The sequence below is a fragment of the Clinocottus analis genome, unplaced genomic scaffold (genome assembly GCF_023055335.1).
Source record: "Clinocottus analis isolate CAN_PGR_092001 unplaced genomic scaffold, fCliAna1.0.p SCAF_17, whole genome shotgun sequence".
Lineage (NCBI taxonomy): Eukaryota > Metazoa > Chordata > Actinopteri > Perciformes > Cottidae > Clinocottus > Clinocottus analis.
The window spans coordinates 15,399,384-15,416,294 of record NW_027175898.1 but is presented as its reverse complement, the minus strand read 5'-3'; the positions used below and the strand labels follow the sequence as shown (position 1 = coordinate 15,416,294).

The window sequence follows — 16,911 nt, the reverse complement described above, 5'->3', positions numbered from 1 at the left end:
TTCCAGCCGCTCCGTGTGACTCGTGTGTTTTTCTGGAAAAAGACGGCGGACACAGGTGGGGAATCGGTTAGGCCCGTGATTTATAGAAACCTCCTCTCCTTCGTCCTCGCGTTGCGCTCGCGGAGGCCTTCCTCTGGGCCTCCGTCCGCCTCGCTCGCATCATCCCCCCCCCCCCCTCCCGTCTTATCCGTCGTCTCCGATAACAAAGATGTCTGATTCGCTGAGTGGGAAACCCAGATGAGTTCCCCTCTGAGAAAAGAAAGGTTTTATTTCCCGCAAATGAGCCGTTTGTGTCGGCGGTTTAGGTTTTTTCTTCTTCTTCTTCTCCTCCTGGGGAGACGCAAGACCCAAGCAAAGATATTAACAAGTCTTTCGAGGCATGTAAGAGGTCTCAGACCTTGTCGAAACCGATCTCAACTCATCGCTCCGATCCCAGAGGACGCGCTCCAGTCGAGTCTTCAAACGCAAAGTACAAGTCTGTCAGGTGTAAGTGATGACTAATGCTCACATTGCATTCGAATAGTTTCCTTTTGAAAGCCAGTAATTATTTTTTTTTAAAAAGCCTCCCCAGGGCCACCGCGCAAAAGCCTGCGTAATGCTGTCCTGTTTGTTTTTAATTGTTCTGGGACTAAAGTGGAAAAGCGAGACTCAAAACTAGAGTCTCTTGTTTTTTGTGTCGAGTGAAGTCATCGGCCGACAACAGCTGTCGCAGCGGCAACATGCGTGTTGTAGAAGTAGCACACAATCTGTTTTTTAATGCTCAGTTCTTCTTTTACTTCCGTAATGACACGTACAGATTATACACAAGTAGTCAGGATGCATGTGACTATAAAACTATGAACATGAGCAGTAGTTACCAAAGCAAAACATGCAAGTTTGAGTATATGTAGAGACAGTGGCACACTGTAAAAAAAAACACCTGTGAAATTTACTGTGTTTGTGAGCAGTAACCTATTGTAAACTATTTCCCAGTAAAATACTGTGTATTCATTCAAATATTACATGCTATTACAAGCTTTACTGTAAATATATACATATATAAAAACACAGTAGTGCTGTGGTAAAATCACAGTAACCAAGAATATACTGTAAAAAAATCATTGCACCTAAAAAAGTACTGTAGAAAATGACAGTAACTAATAATCTACTGTTATATACCATGTTTTTTTAATTAATAATCTACTATACTATCTATATACTGTTTTTTTTGGTTGTTTTTTTTTTTACAGTAAGTTACTTGTCAATGGCTACCAGTTAATAACTCAATTTCACAGTGCGTTTTTTACAGTGTATACATGTGAATACACAATAGATGCTATACTTTATTTATGGCCAGCAGTATAATTATGTATGGGGAGTACATATATATATATATATAGTCGTAAAGTCAGCAACGAGTAAGACAAATGTGTTATTCAGTCATTTAAATGTCTCGTGTCGAGTCCAGGCATGAAGTCTGAAGTCTTCATTTTTGTGGTTTGAATCCGACTCAAATCTAAATTTCAGCTCTCGAGTCACATCGCTGGTCTCGTAGTAATAATCCTAAAGTGAGTCAACTGTCCTCCCCCCTCTCATAAAGTTGATAAAGTCTCAGATAGGAACGCTACGCTGCCGGCGCGCTGACACCAACCTCACTAATATCCTGACGCCGCCGCCAATCACTGAAGGCCTTTTGTGTAACAAAAAAGTGACGCTCTAATCCTTCTTTTCCTGCCTTACCTGCACGAGTGCAGGTCGCAGCAGGTTAGCAGGTGAGGCTCCAGGGTTTCGAGCACAGGAGAAGGGCCTTATCTCCATAGAGGACTCTGAGAAATCTCAGCCAGACGCCTTTTTTTGTGTGTTTTTTTACAGCTAAATTCCTCAATCATGCAGAACCCCACGTACGTCCCCGAGGGAACCCGATATCCACGATTAAACGCACCTTTCCATGAGGACTGCTGCCACTCTCGTACGAGCTGGAGCATGCACGCTTGTACGTGTGTGTATATATGTGTGTGTGTGTACTTGCATGTTCCTGTGTGTGCATTCATGTGTGTGTTTCGGTGTCCTTTTTCTAAGTGAGTGGGTGTGAGAGCTGCGGTTTCTCACAGTCGGTTCTTATCTCCGTCTCTCTGAGCCTCAGCCAGCAGATCATTGTGCAATAGACACACACACACACACACACACAGAAAGAGATACAGAGTTCACTTCACTATTCCCTAACCTCCCAAGGCCGGCTATCTAGGCCTTGTTTACAACTCAAACAAAAAAAAAATGATACAGCCGTGGTTGTAATGGCAGCCGGGTGACTTCAGCCCAGTCTGCCTTCAGTCTGCCTGTCTCTCTATTATTTGTTGGCCTTTATGCAGTTTGTACTTTATCGCCATTGCTTTATCGCCTCGGTACAAGACGCAGCGAGGACTTCCTGTAAAACTGCGACTGATGTCATCTCCCTCCTGCTCATACACCTCTAAAAGGCCGGAGTGACTCAGAGCGGCTGGTTAGTCAACTATTGAGGTCTACCACGGTCCAGCGCATATCTGTAGGCGGGGAGGGGAGTAGGAGTGTATTTATCTCTAGGAGTGTGCTGTCTGTCTGTGTCTGTGTGTGTGTGTGTTTGTGTGTGTACAGGCCGAGGTCATACAAGTCAGTATTGAAATTGGGAGAAACTGAAAACAGCGTTTCAGAAGTGAGAGAGAGAGAGAGAGAGAGAGAGAGAGAGGTTGTTTTTTTCCACCAGAGGAAACAGATGCTGCGAAATCACGTGGGAGGAAACGCTGTTTTTAGCTCCCGCACGGTTCAGCGGCTCAAAGCTAACCTCTTTCACTATCGGGCATCACACACGGATGGGGACGTCAGCGAGGAGCTGCGTAGTCTCACCTGCTGTTTCAGTCACGCTGCGTGTGAAGCAAAAACGTGTTTTCTGTCACTGTATTTAAGACGGAGTAATAGTATTTTTTGCCGGATTGATTTCTGAGATCTGGGAAGGGCGTCTGTGTGAATGTCTGTCACGGTGCGCGCAGCAACTTCACGGTTGACCTTTGACCTGCCGTACTCACGGTTTCTTTTTTTCTTGAGCAAGATGGGAACTTTTGTTTTGACATCCAAATAAAGTGGTTTTGGCAGAAGTCTTGACCCCAACCAAGGGTTACGCGCTGATTACTGGGGATGGTAAATGACAAAGATTCTGTCTCTAGATGTACTGTTCAGCCCAAAATCTAAATACTTAATGGCCTAGTTTTGGAGATATTGGTCTTCTTCATGTCGGGACTATGGTTGAGAGAAAATAGTGCCTAACTATAATTAATAGAGGGCAGATATCTTTACGTCCTCACCTCCAACTCACACCAAAACAATCCAAACTGAGAAACAGCACAACAGAAAAGAAGGAAAATATGTATTTTTGATTTTGGGCTGAACCGTTCCTTTAATACTTCCCTATTTCTCATTAAATATCCTGCACTATCTGCACTTTCTGCACCACCGTTTTCTGTTTTCTTCGTGTCTTTTTAGTTATCTTTTGCACAAAGAAAATACCGGAGTCAAATCCCATGTTTGTGAAAATTTACATGGCCATTAAAGCTGATTCTGATTCTGGTCGAGTTAACTTCCTTCAGGCCTCTAGAAAGCACTGAGAGATGTGAAATCAGCGCTGCGTGTAACACATGCTCGCCGTGACGAGAGAAAGAAAGAGGTTGCATGTCATACTGTGTTATAATGATGTTTCCAGATCTCCCTCCAATGTTATTATAAGCACTGGAAGAACTGTGGCCAAAAACTCCACAAAATAACTTGTGATAAACTGGAATCATCCCGCAAAAAGGTCCCAATTAGAGCGGCGAGCGGGTCAAAAACGCACAGCAGGTGTTCTAATCTCCGCTAATGGCGCCCGCTGATGGGAGTCACGAGACGGTGGTGGAGGGTGGAGGGAGGGGGGAGGGGAAGAGTCGAGTGGTTCAGGACTTGCTCGGGTCCAGTGGACCAGAAACACCCCAAAGCACAACAGTGTCGGGTTCGAAGGGGGGGGGGGGGGGGGGTGGGGGGGGGCCCTCGCTTCCCGTTTCCGCCGTTTTGGGGAAAAGAAAGAAGAAAAAAAAGTCATCACTTGTCCATTAGCGCGGGGCTCAGCCGGAGTTTAGTGGCTCTGTGTTTGTTTTTCTGTCACAGCAAGGAGTGGAAGGGTGTGTTTCCACAACCTGTAAGACGGCCATCAACCGGCACAGCACCTCTCTCTCTCTCTCTCTCTCTCTCTCTCTCGCTCTCTCGCTCTCTGAGGGCTCTGCTCAACACATGTGTGTTTTCTCTTCCTTTCATTCGACAGGTCAGGGGTTGCCACTTAGCCCGGGAGGTGGAGGAGGTGGTGGAGGTGGTGGAGGGAGGGCGAGGGGGGGGAAGAAAAGCACATGTGACACTGGATCCCGGCGGGGCTAATGGTCATTACTCGGTAAGCAGTGTGTCGTTGGCCTCGCTCGCCCAGATAATAGGGCCGCGGAGCGCCCGGGTTAAACCCACAGGATCAGGGAGTGGTTTGTGACTGTTGTCTTTGTTGATCTGCAATCAGTCTCACCGTGACACATACGGCCATAGACCTACAAAGATAAAGCACCCGCCGCCGCTTTTTTTTTTTTTGTGCTGCTGCAGGGGACGGAAGAAATCTGCATGGCTGGAGAGAAAGGTGTTACATATACTGAGATTAGAGCGGCGAGATTACTAATACTGCGACGCCCCGGGGAGTGACTGATAAAACATCAAAAAATATATTCAAGGAATGAGGTGATTTACCAGAAGTGTGTGTGTGTGTAAGAATTGTGAGGTTTGCAATAGAACAATACTCATAATGAGAAGGCCCAACGACAATACAATGGTTTGCATGTTTTATTATATTCTATTTTGCAGGCAAAGTCATCCAAAAAGGTCACACTTTTTGGATGTTTTCTCTGTCACTCATCTCTATTGTTTTGTATCCAGGCGGTGAGCTTCCCCATGGAAATGCTCTACAGGCAAGATAATAGTCAGGAAGGAGTTAGAGATGGGATGAGGAGGCCCCTTGTTCGCACAAATTATACAACACATCCCCGTAATTAAGTTAAGAATTTCAATATTTGGGAAAACAAGACTCTAACCCTCCGCAATCCCACCCGTGAAGCCCACAGACGAATCCACCGCAGGCGGAGATGACGAAGCGGTACTTTCACTATGCGTCAGCGAGACGCCGGGCTCGGGGTTAAAGGTCACGGGACGCACGCAAGCCTCACCTGCATAGTGATCGTACGTCGCTGTCAGGTCGTCAATGTGACAGTCAAAAATGTGACTTCATGTCTAATTGCTGTGGTTTGTTTTTGTCACCGCGCAACAATCTTCGTCAGGGCAAAAGCTTTGTTTCCAAAAATGCAATTTTTCTAAATGAATAGGAACCCGTTGGGCTTTGAAACAACACTTTGACACTTTTGGGGAAAATATCCGTATTGGCTTTCCTGCAAAGACTTAGTGAAGGTCGATAAGATCAATACCGTTCCCGTGTCTGAACATATGTAGCGTTAGCCAGCAGCTGGAGGGCTTAGCTTAGCATCGACGCGAGCTATTGGGCCAAATGGTTGCTGCTAATACATCTAAGCTAACCGCGGACATTAAAAGTGTAGCTTTACTTAGCTAGCTGTGCTCTGCGCGCCCACATCACCTGTGCCTCTGCAGCGCCACACACACACACACACACACACACACACACACACACGCACATGCACGCAGCTCCCTTTGCTCTCAGCTGTGAGCGTAGATAAGGGAAATAGCACCGCTAGCACATCCAGTACTGTTTGCTCGCCTCTTTTCTCAGACAAAGAGGTGAACCTGCCTTTTCCGATAACACACATTTACAAAGTGTGCACGCCGCCACATTCTCTTGCTCAACCGTGCGGGTTTAAAGGTGAATGGAGATACCGAGAGTGAAGCTATACACACACACACACACACACACACACACACACACACACACACACACACCTGCTCTATCCTGTCGTGCAGGAAGCAATGAATGAGCCGCAAACCTGTGATCTGTGTCACTCGCAGGGCTACCTACTGAAAAAAATGTGACGAAGTAATGGAAGTTTTTGTGTGTGTGTGTGTGTCTTTTTTGTGTGTTCCTGACACATATCAAAGAGCAGAAGACCCCCCCCCCACCCTGCTCCACCCGCCCCCCTCCTCCCTCCGGCACCCTTCAGACATGCTGCTGGAGGTTCAGAAACCCACTTCCTGGTGTTTCGTCTCAAGGTGCCTGTACACACACACACACACACACACACACACACACACACACACACACACACACACACACACACACACACACACACACACATACACAGGAAACAGCCCTCTTTCATGTCGCTCAAACTGCATGTTTAAAGGGTGCAGGAAGAAGAAGAAAAAAGATGTTCTCGAGTCATATTCACCTGGTTTAGTTTGAGTTACGGTAAAAACATGTTCCTTTATATTTATGTTATGAAAACACAATATGTAGAAAATGGATTCGATGGCGGTAACAACATATGAACATAAACACCCTTGTTTTGTATTTTATGCATATAGTGATGTTACTCATGTATTGAGGCCTATTAGATCAAACTCTCTGTTTGATGCAAAACTCTAATAACAGACCTTTAATGCATTTTATGAGATGTATTGCTGCCTCTAAAGTTCTGTCAACCTCAACCACAGATGTTCAGCATATGAAAATGAGCTGTATTTAACGCTAACTGTTTGCTTTGTGACTGTGACAGACTTCTGCAACATGTCACCAGTTGAAAAGCACGTTTATGAGCGATGCTCACGACGTGTGAAGGCGATGAAACAATGTTGAGCATCTTCTTCAAAGTGTTTAAAGGTGGCAGAGCATCCGTACGTGTTGCATTGTGGCTTCTTCCGCAGAGCGTGTTGTTGATCTCAGCTTGAATATTTTGCATTTCCCTCGCCGCGTGTCACCAACGCGCGTCGGCGGTCCATTTGTCGACCACATGTTGTGGTATTTTTAACTTTCTCCGCCTTTTTTGACAGAACGTGCGACACGAAATGAAACAAACGTGTACGAGTGAGTAATCAACAGCGAGTATCAAAAATGAAAGAAGAAAAAGAAAGATGTTTTTGAGAAGGCCTCTTTCCCCCTCTTTTTCCTCCTTGTTTAACTCGCTGGTATGCAGAGAGAGGCTCTCAGCGGGGAGGCGGCTTGTTCGGAGACGGCTGGCTGGGTCGAAGAGGAGGAGGAAGGAGAGCGAGAGGCACAAGACAAGGAATCCAGCCGGCTCTCTGGAGCAAAAGCAACAACAAGGCCTCCCCGGGTCAGCTGTGACGGGTCAGCACCCGCCATTGTATGGAAGGGGAAGGGAGTTCCTGTTCCGCCTGGGTTTTTGGTGCAATCTGAGAGAATACAAACATGGCCAGACGGAAGTGTCCGGAGAGAGAGAGAGAGAGAGAGAGAGAGAGAGAGAGAGAGAGAGAGAGAGAGAGCAGAAGCAGTGTGGAAGGGAGGGAGGAAGCTGTCTGTGTGTTGTTACTGAAATCAAATACCGCTCTGCTTTAGTGAGCGATGGCGAAGTACTTCAAATCGACCACACGGGGCGCTGTGCAACCTCTGACTCATATCTCGTACTTTAAATAAAAAGGGAATATCCTCGCACGTGCGCGTATCGATCCGTTTACTTCACCGATCAGGAGATAACCTCGACGAATTACTTTTTTTTTTTTGATTCTGGGAAATATGAAGGTTACAGCTCCTCCCCCCTCTCCCTCCCTCCCACTCCCGATCAATATTTTCTGCTGAAACCACCAACCTGCTCGGTGTGATCGTCCCCAGGTCAATAACCCCCGACTGCAGCTCACCAATCAACTTGCACCGCAGCGAGACTCCCTTTTTACTTTTGCTTTATTTACACAGAAGCACGGTCGGTTCCCATTTCCTATCTTTTTAATTTGAACATTTGTAAACATATTCCGTCACGGTCTGACTTTGCCGTATTACGTTGCGATGGCGAGTGCAACGTGAGCCCTGATGCTGCATTTTTGTTGTTGTTTAAGCCGATATCTGATTACAATTTTGCCAAATTGGCGTAACTAAAAAAAGTATGCCGTATTAGGTTACCAGTTCCTGTTTGCGATGCAGCCGCGGATGTGTCGATAACATCACTGGAATGCTACGATACTGAAGAAAACCTTTGATTTAGTGATTTTTAGGCAGGTTCAGGAGTTATTGAGGTATTGGGGAACTTTTTTTTAATGATTTTAAAGTGGATTCATGGTTTTAAAAACTCCAATGTAAAAGCTTTGCCACTTCTCTGACTTTATGGGAATATTATAATAACCTGTCTCGTCTTAACCAGCATCATTGAGCATCTTGTAACCAAAGTACACAACTCATTAGACAGTTTAACTTTTCAAAAAATACGGGGTTTATTGACTTAACTGCGATCAATACTTACAAAAGAGGGGAGCAAAAAAAAGAAAAAAAAAAAAAAAAAACAAGTTTTCATATAAACTCACAGACATCACTGTAGTGAAAAAAACATGGCTGAAAAAAATACATTCAACTGTTTTACTTTCTTTGTGTCAAAATATGTTCACCTCTTCCAAAACACGTGAAGGAATCAAGAGTGAGAAAAAAAATGAATCGTCCTCCATTTATCAAATATAAAAAAGGCAGAAGACGCCTTAGCTACCTGGAATGTATTCAAAAGAGGCACTTCCAACGGTCAAGAGGGGGCCAGGCAAGTGCATCAAGCATCCAATCAAATGACAAAACTAAATCAACTTCTCCTCAACCCATTTGGTCTCAGCTATTGCTTGTGATGAACAGACGGAGGGGGCGTGAGAACCGACAGAAGACGGTTAAACTAAACCAGTCGTCTGACTTGGAGACGCCCCGAAACCAGTGGGACGTCTCCCAGCACCCCTTTTTTATAGTTTTTATATTCTACCGTCGACCCCAAAAGTATTGAGAGTTAATAACTCGAGATCTGGGACGAGATCCGAGGCCCAAAAACACAGAGGAAGTGAATCAACGTGCTAACAGTTAGCCACCGTTACCGTCGGGTTGTTAAGGGGAAAGAACGTCAGGAATGAATACAAGCAAATCTAGAAGAGATGGAATTGCAGTCCGATAAGAGGGAGTAAGAAAAAAAAAGAAAAAGTACAATAAATAATCAAAACGCAAAACGTCTTTTTTTTTTGCATTTTTTTTTTTTGCTTTTAAATTAAGGTTCATTTTGACAAAGTGTAGTTGCAGAACAAAAGTCATTGAAGTACAATATATTAAACTGTGAAAAAAGGAAAACTGACAAAAACGTCTTCACAATCTTTAGATTAATATGGAAGATCATAATTTAACATAAAAAGAAAATATATTCTATTGTTCATTATCCAGATAAATACAAAAAAAAAAATTAACAAAAAAAATGCATATGATCAGCAATAAATATGTTCTGATAAGTTAAATAAGCAGTGACAAGCAAAAAAAAAAAAAAAACCTTCTGTCTGGAAAGTTTTTCAAACAATAATAACCGTAATAATAACATTAATACAAAACAATTATCAAATAAAGAAAGCAAAACAAAAAAAGAGGATGTAATGAGTACAGAGAGCTCATCAGAGCAGGTACTAAAGTGTAGAGGAGGGGAAGTAAAGTAAAATAGCTTGGAAATCCGATCTCGTCGTGTCGCAGGAAGAACTGCATCATGGGAATGCTGGAATTCCCCAGATCCTCGAGGATGAAGGCAGAGCGGCGGGACAAAGTCTTACAGGTTTAATGATCAGTTTGATATCAAGACTTCCTTCCCAATAAAAAAAAAAAGAGCCAGTGACCAGCAACAGGAGGAGAAAGAAATAACTCAGGGAGAGAGGGAGGGATGGGAGGAGAGAGGGAGGGAGGGAGGAAGAGGAGGGACGTTACCAACTTCCAGTTCAAAGTCCTTCCTGCAGACTCACCCAGTCCACAATTACATAAGACGGGGCTTGAGAAGAACTGTGACAAAGAGGGAGGGATAAATGAGAAAGAACCAAAAACAGTAGTCCATTCACCCTAAAACACATGCAGAACCCGCCCCAGGCACTTTGCTTTTTCTCCCCCCTCCCTTTCTTTAAAAACTATTCATATCTTTTCAGGGTCTATTTTTTCCTTTTTTTTTCTCGTCTCGACTCAGTCTGTAAAAGCGGCTGCGGTAGATCTACAGTTAGTGAGCACCCTCCAGCTAGCTCGAGGTGGGTGGGGGAGGGGGGGAGTGGTATCGTCGGGGAAGAGGGCGGGAAGAGAGAGGGTGGGGGTGGGTGGAGGAGGGTGGGGGTTGCGGGGCTAGTGCAAAGCACTCCCCCTTTCCAAGGCCACTTGTGCTGCTACACATTCAAGAACAAATGAAGAAGAAAAGAAGAAGAAGAAGAAGAAGAAAAAAAACAAGTGGCACCTGGCAAAACAGTCAATTCTTGTTCTCATGATTCTCATTGTTCAATTTCCTCTCCTTTTTTTTTTTGGCACTATGACACATGGCAGGGTACTTTATAAAACGTGTGTTGCAGATTAACGGGGAGGGGAGGACATGAGTTGAGAGAGAGAGATTGAGAGAGAGAGAGAGAGAGAGAGTTCCCTTAACTGGACTACATCCTTGCGATGCTAACAAGGAGCTAACACGGTGTTGTGTGTGTGTGTGTGTGTGTGTGTGGGGGCTTGGGAAAAGGGGGTGCAGAGGTAGAGGGGAGTGCCGTGTTCTCTTTGTGTCATCGAACTTTTAAAAAAAAAAAAAAAAGAAAAAAAAAAGTCACTGGTGGTTGCTCTCGCGGCCTAGTCATCGGAGATGGAGAGGCGGCTGAAGATGGGGAGGCGGCGGGTCGTATCCAGCGTGGGCGACTCGGAGCCGCTCAGGCTTCCCCCGGAGCTGCTCTGGTAGCCCTCTTGGTCCGACAGGGAGTCGGGCGGGCTGGATGGAGACTCGAACATCTGGGGGGACTCCAACATGGGCCTGAAGTAGTACGGCGTGCTCGTCGGGGACGGCGGCGCCGGCGCGTTGGGCTCCGTGCCCGCGGGGCCCAACGCGTTGAGGCTGGGCCCGAACAGGTTGGCCAGCTCCTGGCTGGAGTAGGTGAAGGGGTTGCTGCTGGGCCAGTCGGGCACCTCGTCGGGGAAGAACATGGGCGGAGGGGTGACGGAGGTGGGGCTGTCCCTCAGCCCGGCCGAGCTGGAGAAGCCCGCGAAGCTGTAGCTGTGCTGCAGCCGAGGCCTGTCCATCTTGTTGGAGGAGCCCAGCGGGGAGCACTGCTGCTGCTGTTGCTGCTGCTGCTGCTGCTGCTGCGGGGGCCCGCGGCGCTCCTCGGCGTTGTGGATGAAGTGGCAGCGGGGCCCGTACGGGCAGAAGCCGATGGTGTGGAAGGTGCGGCACAGCTCGGTTTTGTACTTGGGGTGGCGGCTCAGGCTGCGGAGTTCATGGATCCCGTGGGCGAACTGGCACTTGTCGCCGTACTTGCAGGCGCCGTTCTCCTCGAAGGGCCTGCAAAGCTCCGTCTTGTAGCGGCTGGAGTTCACCTGGCCGCCGCTGCCGCCGGTGGGGCTGGCGGGGGGGCCCAGGCACTTGTTGAGGAGCCGCTCGCCCGTCTCGGAGAAGGAGCGGTCGCGCATGCGGTTCTCCTTGTTGTTGATGATGGCGTTGCCGACCCCCGAGATGAACGAGGAGTGGTCCGCCGCCTTCAGGCTGTTCAGGAACTGGTTCTGGTTGAACTTTGTGCCGCTGCTGACCGAGTGCCGCCGCTGGTACACGCCCCCCACCGAGGGAGAGCCCACCGCCTTCCTGTCCAGCAGGGCCCCGGCGGGGCTGGAGATGGGCACGTTGGCGCCAGTGCAAGGGACAGACATGGGATGGGGGGCGCCCAGGTTGTTGTTGTAGCCGAGCAGCTTGTTGTTCTGCAGAGACACAATGAATACACACGATTAGAAATCAACATCCTACATGGTCACCGAGGCTGACAAGCGTGGTCCTAGAAAGAGAGCGAAGAAGAAGCAAAATCCACATGCTCCTCTTGCATGACTGTGTTCTTTCTGGCTCTGACAACATAAGCGGATACAGGCCTATAGAACAGCAGCTGGTTTGGCAAGTTGCCCCGGTTAGGAATGTGTGGCTGTTTAGTAAATGGAGCAGCAGCACATGAGGCCAACAGGGCCGCTAGTGGCTGAAAGATAGTTTAAAAAAAAAAAAAAAAGGAGGAAAAAATGGTGGCAAAAGCATCCTGTTGAATGAGTTACGAGGGAAAGCTCATGTGCTTTTCAATGCTTTTACACACTAGAGGACATGACTGGTTTAGTCACTGATTCACAGGAGTATTAAAAAAAAAAGGTACAAGAGAATAAAACTTACTTTAAAAAAGACAAAACAACCCATGCAGCAAAAAAAAGGCGCCGTTTAGTAGAAGAAGAAAAAAAGAGCTCACCCTTAAACATGCATGTAGACTAAAAAAAAGAAGCGAGTTAGTGTTAACACATATGAACGCGGTTAATCACAGAAACACTTTTATGGCGGCGATAGCGAGTAAAAGCCAGACAAATCTAGTCAATGATTGGCGAGCATGTGGCTGCTTTGTGAGGAGTATTAAAGAAGAAAAAAAGTGGCGCAAAAACTGCGCTCATTAACAGAGCGAGGTCTCACGAGTACACGCCGTGAACGGACCGCCGTGACCGGTTGGCAAAACGAGACATTTAAGGGTGAACCTACGTGGCACGCGGTGCACGTAAAAGTTTAAAGTTTCAACAAGTGTTAGCAAGGACAAGTAGAGTCACGGGCCGGCTTCGGCTCACTTCAAAAGTTAAACAAGAGTAGTTTTAAAACAAAAAGCGACGGTTTTTTTTCAGGACAGCGCGTGGACGGGGAACAACAACGGGTCGGGGGAAGAAGCGCAAAATCAAAACAGCCACACACACAAAAAAGCAAATCGCGTCACGGCAGAGGGCCGCGGGCATGGAGCCCATCATTCCTCCACAGCGGCTAACTGCTGCTGCTAGCAAGGGCCGACAAGAGGAGGAAAAGACACCAGACAGACAAGAGAGAAGTGGGGGGAGAAAAAAAAGTTTTCAAGCTACCTTGGTTATTATTTCGAAGTCGAAGAAAGGCGACAGCACGGCTGTGGTCATCTTTGCAGCGACCAGGGTTAAATCAAAAAGTTTAAAAAAAAAAAAAAATTTAAAAAAAAAACTTACAAAATAAAAAAAAAAAATAAAGTGTGCTTGCTCGAAAAAAAAAAAAGTTGCGCAGGTCTGCTGAGTTCTCTGATTTGCAGCTCCCGTGTATTTTTGACCCTGCAGAACACCCCCTCTGCCCTGCACCAGCTCCGACATTTGCTTTATAATCCTTTGCAGGAGGAGCCTCGAGCACTGGGCGTTAACTTTTTCTTCTTCTTCTTCTTTTTTCTTTTTTTTCTTTCTGTAAACTTTTTCTCTCTCTCTCTCTCTCTCTCTCTCTCTCTCTCTCTCCTTCCTCTTCTGAAGGGACAAACTTTCAGTGGGTTGTCAGTTTTGTTTGAGATTACTACACGGTTGCACGCAGCATGAATACTGAACAGTTTGTGGGCTTTTATTTCAGAAACCAACATGCAAAGTAGCCCAGTTTATTGGCTTATCGAGACATTGGATTATTCATAAAAGTGACTTGTTAGTACACTACAGCTCATGTTCTGTTTGTTTTTTGAACTTGGTGAGAGAAATAGTGTCTCAACACACTATTTCTTGTTACTCTCGGTTGACGGTGGCACAAAGTAGGCCGGGCTACAGCTTTATTTCCTCCTTTTCCCTCGTGGAAGTCTGGCATTTAACCCGTCTGGAGTTGTTTACTCGGTAGGCGCTGCGCTGTCCTCGGGCTTCCAGCTACCATCCACTGCTCTGTAATTAATTTACTCCTAATTGCTGGACTGCAACGTCACTCGTGTGGGACTTTCCGGTGAAATTTCAGGCGGCCCAGTGGGTTGTTGTTTTCTTTTAACTCTTTCACTCCCCTGTTTCTCACACTACGAGCTCCCCTTTGCACCCACACCAGCCTGGTGACATATAACTGCAGGCTGAATGTGTGTGTGTGTGTGTGTGTGTGTGTGTGTGTGTGTGTGTGTGTGCACGGATGCCTCGCGTCATTCCATCAGGCCGGACCGCTAACCTGATACGCCGGTGAGCTCACCGGAGAGTCGACCGCAGTGACAATGACGCCTGCAAGCCGCACGTGAAAGAGCATTGGGCTGCAGAGAAGGGGAAACCTATACAAATCCATTGTGGACCATCGTCTTCCTCTTCCTCTCTCTCTCGCTCTCGTTCCCGCCCTCTGGAGTCCATGACGGCGCAACCCCATCGGCCATGTGCAGAGTCAATGTCAGGGTTGGGTTGCAATAGAAGAAGAGAGGAGAAGAGAAGAGGGGGGTGGAGGTGGAGAGAAGAAAAGAAGCTGTTAACCAAGAGAAAGAAGAGGCAAAAAAAAAGTTGGAGATGGAGGAGGGGATGATGGCGTGAGGGGGAGATTTATGGGGGACGTTTATTACTACACAGCGCTGCCCCCAGGGGAGGTGAGGGAAGAGGAGGGGGGGAGGAGGAGGCAAAACATTCCCTTTTCCCTTCCTCTTCTTTGCCCATACAGAAGCCACACAGGGGGTGGAGAGCTTTGTCTCACTGCCGTGGACGAGGCAGGAGAACTTGTTTTTCTACTCAACTGTTGCATGTAGTTGAGCTCCAAAAAGGCCGGACGCAGACAAGCTTCATTCTCAAACAGATCTGACCTTTTAGGAACCACAAATATATAAAGAGAGAGAGATAACTTTCTGACATCTACTCTGGTCTCCGTCAGGGCGACGAGGCAGGGTGTGTGTTTTTTAAACATAAAAAGAGTTTTACGAGCCGGGGCTGTTTGGAGTAATCTCCCCCTGGAGTGTTTTCACAGACGACTAAAGAAGGAGGGGGGGGGGGCTTGAAATCCTGTCTGCAGTTCAAAGGCCCTGTCCCTGATTGATTAAGTAGATCAGATCGATCTTCTCTCCTCCGAGGAGAAACTATACAGCGGAGATGTAGCGGAGGGGATTTACAGCAGTTTTTTTTGTGGTTTGTTATCGGAGTACAATGAATGTAATGTTGGAGCGTATAGATTCTCGTATAGATCTACGAGACGTCGGTCGTCGTCGTCGTCTCTTTGGCCTCGAGGAGCCTCGACGCTCTGCGGTTGTTTACTTTAATCCGCTGGCTTGTTGTTGTGCGGCGTGGTTGTCCTTCCAGGTTTCGGGAGGAGGAGGAGGAGGAGGAGGAGGAGGCACCTGTTTCCTGCCCCGAATGAAAATCTCTCGGGGGGAGATTGTCCGATGTGTTCCTGTTCTTAACACACGGACGGTAAACGGCATCACTTTGACACACAGCGGCCTCAGTTTACTGACTTCCATGCTGCTCCTACGAGGCCCAAATGCACTTCTGTGAGCCAGTTTTCTCTCTTAACTTCACACACAGAGACAAAGTGAAAATGTCTTACATGTGTCGTGTTTACAGCAGTTTTGACTTTAAAACATGTCAAGAAAACTTGTCTTTTCGAATCAAAAAAGTCCCTAAATGGTATTTGTCGTCTGGAATACCTACAAAACATGATGTCTTCAAATGTCTTGTTCTATTAAACAAGTGAACTATCAATGTACTGTCACATATTTCAAAGGAAAGCGGCAAATAATGCCGTTCATTGCTTTGGAAAATTAAGCATGTAGATGCCCATTATCTGTCTATTAATGCACTTCAAATACATGTATATACATTTATATATACTGTACTGTATATTCCATCACGGCTCGTAAAAGTTAAGTGTGTAATATTTATGAGTTGTTCCTGTCCGATCATTGCACCGACCCCCCAAAGTGAAAAACACAAAAGGAACAATCTGGATGTCAGCTCTCCTTCCTCAGGCGGGATTTTCCTCTCGCTGTTGACAGTCGAGTCTCTCTCTCCTTCTCTCTCTCTCCCTCTCTCTCTCTCTCACCCTCCCTTGAGGCTTGATTTCTGAAGATTTGTGCTCCTCGAGGTCAAAGCTGTCCTCCCCCGGCTCGTCGGCCCTATCGGTCTGTGTTGCGCGCTGCCTGCAGTCAGTCACTCCTCGGCCTCCTCTGGAGGAGGTTTTTTGATTCCTGCCTCCTGCGCTGGAGGACCCCTGGTGTCCTCAACACAAAAAAAGGGGAGGATGGAGGGGTCACTGATAAGGTTTAAGTGGGATGACTGGACGTTAAATCTGTTATCTAACTAAAGAGGAGATGAAAGAAGTCCTGGGGAAACTCAACAAATTGGAAGCAACAGTTCGCCGTTGTTCCCCCTCACATCCAACAGAGGGCGGAGTTCTTCCTCTCCTCTGCGCTCTCCTCGCGACCTTATTTACTTCCTATTTAAAGTGTGCCCTCCAGCATAAAAAAAGGTAGATTATTATATTTGTTACACCCGTGAGTGAGAACTGCTGAGCTCGGCGCCTTCGGTCGGCGCAGTCAAACACACGCAGCTCTGTCCTCGCGTGGCTTTGAGGGGAATTAGGACTCGAGCACGAGCCTCTGGATTGTGCAATCGGCCTTTTTTTCCCTCACTGACACACTAACTCACTGGCCTCACATGAAGCAAAGCGACTTATCAGCCCAGCGAAAAACACACAGAAAACGCTCCGACTTGTTGCGCGGTAATCTCAAGCTGTGCCGCACCACATCGCTTAATGTGACCGCAGAGCCCATGAAACGCCGTCTTAAAGGATGAATAAGTAGTATTTCTTTTACTGCCTCGTGCGTATTTACGTTCGATGAACACCGGCGACTTAGCTGTGACGGGCATTTATGACTTCTTATCAAGTTTATTTTCCAGCTGATGTGTCTGTTTTGGATGAAACGGTCTCCCACACACACACACACATAAAAACACACACACACGCTTGTGTTTTC

At 46.8% G+C, this 16,911-nt stretch overlaps 1 protein-coding gene across 1 annotated transcript; it reads right to left on the bottom strand.

Annotated features, from left to right (window-relative positions):
• Positions 1-8,387: 8,387 nt before the first annotated feature.
• zfp36l1a (zinc finger protein 36, C3H type-like 1a) lies at positions 8,388-13,286 on the bottom strand. Its single transcript, XM_068581059.1, has 2 exons — positions 13,073-13,286; positions 8,388-11,902 (listed from the first exon to the last, which is right to left on the bottom strand). Exons 1-2 carry the CDS (start codon positions 13,121-13,123, stop codon positions 10,790-10,792), a joined length of 1,164 nt encoding a protein of 387 aa, XP_068437160.1. The 5' UTR covers positions 13,124-13,286; the 3' UTR covers positions 8,388-10,789.
• Between the last annotated feature and the right edge of the window lie 3,625 nt (positions 13,287-16,911).